Below are 1,702 nucleotides of genomic sequence, written 5' to 3'. Positions count from 1 at the left end.
CAGCAACTTTGTTTTAAAGCTTGAATTTAAAATCTTTCGCCTTACTTGAGTTTGGCCATCAACAGCTGAAGGAGAATTTTGCTGTGTCAAAATGTTGCAGTACTGCAGATAATAATGATCGATAAACTTTTTAAACGAAATCGTTTCTGAATTGCCGTCATTGTCAAACGATAAATTGTTTTGATGTTTTTCAATCCATTTCTTGCGATCCACAGTCATTTCAGGATTGAATGCCATGTCAAGAGTTTTGTCGTCTTCAGCGCCGCCATATTCAAAGTTAATTAAATGATTTTTCAAATTCACAAAGGATTCAATAACTTCAGATGAGGGAATACTTCCGAGACCTTTAAAGAAAATAATAATTTAAAACGGTTTATAATATGTCATTTTTAAAGTTACCTCTAAAGTAGTTAATTGTAAAGTCATTTAAATTGCTTGTGTTTTGCCTCCAGTCTTCAAAATGCTTCAATGAATAAAACGAAAAAACTTCCTTTTTAGCAAGTTTGTTGTAGACATTTACAATAGGAAACTTCATTTTGGAGAACATGTTCTTGCGTTTCAATAAAAAAGGCCAGTATTTGTGAAAGAATGTTATAATTAAGCCAGTTAAATGAACTCCGTTTACGTCAGGATCTGACATAATTAGAATTTTTCCGTATCTCAATTCCTCTTGTTCACTTTTTGTAATGTACTTTTTGTTAAAGTCCAATCCTAGACTGTTAACAATCAGTTTTATCCACTTGTTGCTCTTCACTTTTGCGTCTGTTGAATCCTTTGCGTTGATTAGCTTGCCTTGAAGTGAAAGAATTCCAAAAAAGTTTTTCTCAAGTACAAACAAGCCAGATTTGACTGCTTTCATAGCTGATGACCCTTCGACAATTATTAAAGTCGTTTCCTCAGATTGAGTTGTTCCAGCAAACTCAGCGTCAACTAAGTTGCTTGAAAGTGCGTCGGTTTGCTATTAAAATTATGAATAACAAAGTTTTAGATAATGAATTGGTAGAAAGTAAATTAAAGTACCTTATCACTGGTAGAGTTGTTCATAGCAATTGACTCCTCATCAGAATCAGCCTCTTTTAAACTCATATCATCATCTTCTTCTTCTGCCTCTATGTAAACGTCATCATTTTCGCTTTCCTCTTCATCCTCTGTTAGGTAGTCATCATCACCATCATTTTCAGAGACAGTATCATTATTCTTTGCATCAGCTGGCGAATCACTTTCCTTTTCAGCGTAATTGACAACTCTTTTTGAACGACGGGAATTGCGACATTTGTTTTCAAACTCAGTGACCAAGTCCATAGAATCTTTCAAACTTTCCAATGGTTCCCAAGTATTTTCAGAAGAGCTGAAACCTTCCCATTTTACGAGATACTTGGCGTTTCCGTTTTCGATTTGCTTGTCAACAATCTGTTCGACAGCATATTCCTTTTAAGCAAACAAAAAGGTTACAAAAAGTTAAATCAGGTCAGATTAGTGAAATTGTACAGAAAGTAAAACTTACTTCACGTTCGTCATCCATAGTTGCCAAAAAGAGTACAAAACGTCAGGAATGAACAAATAGGCTAAAAATGAAGGCCAAATGAAACTCTGGTAAAAAGTAGAATCAGAAAAAACGAAAATCTGCAAAGTAGAACTCTAGCGCAGGAAGAAGAGAGAAATAGAACAGCGGCGCAGAGAGAGATCGAACCGACTGACCAAA

At 35.0% G+C, this 1,702-nt stretch overlaps 1 protein-coding gene across 1 annotated transcript; it reads right to left on the bottom strand.

The window, feature by feature from the left end:
* Nucleotides 1–45: 45 nt before the first annotated feature.
* Nucleotides 46–1,522, bottom strand: LOC108354809 (M-phase phosphoprotein 8-like; the record flags this gene model as incomplete). Its single annotated transcript, XM_017605977.1, has 4 exons — nucleotides 1,505–1,522; nucleotides 1,021–1,428; nucleotides 679–958; nucleotides 46–344 (listed from the first exon to the last, which is right to left on the bottom strand). Coding segments are annotated over exons 1-4 (1,005 nt in total), but the record flags the coding sequence as incomplete, so codon positions are not given.
* Nucleotides 1,523–1,702: the final 180 nt, after the last annotated feature.

Source organism: Rhagoletis zephyria, unplaced genomic scaffold (genome assembly GCF_001687245.7).
Source record: "Rhagoletis zephyria isolate East Lansing unplaced genomic scaffold, Rhagoletis_zephyria_1.1 Rzeph_scaffold_39420, whole genome shotgun sequence".
Lineage (NCBI taxonomy): Eukaryota > Metazoa > Arthropoda > Insecta > Diptera > Tephritidae > Rhagoletis > Rhagoletis zephyria.
This window is presented reverse-complemented; position numbering and strand designations above follow the sequence as displayed.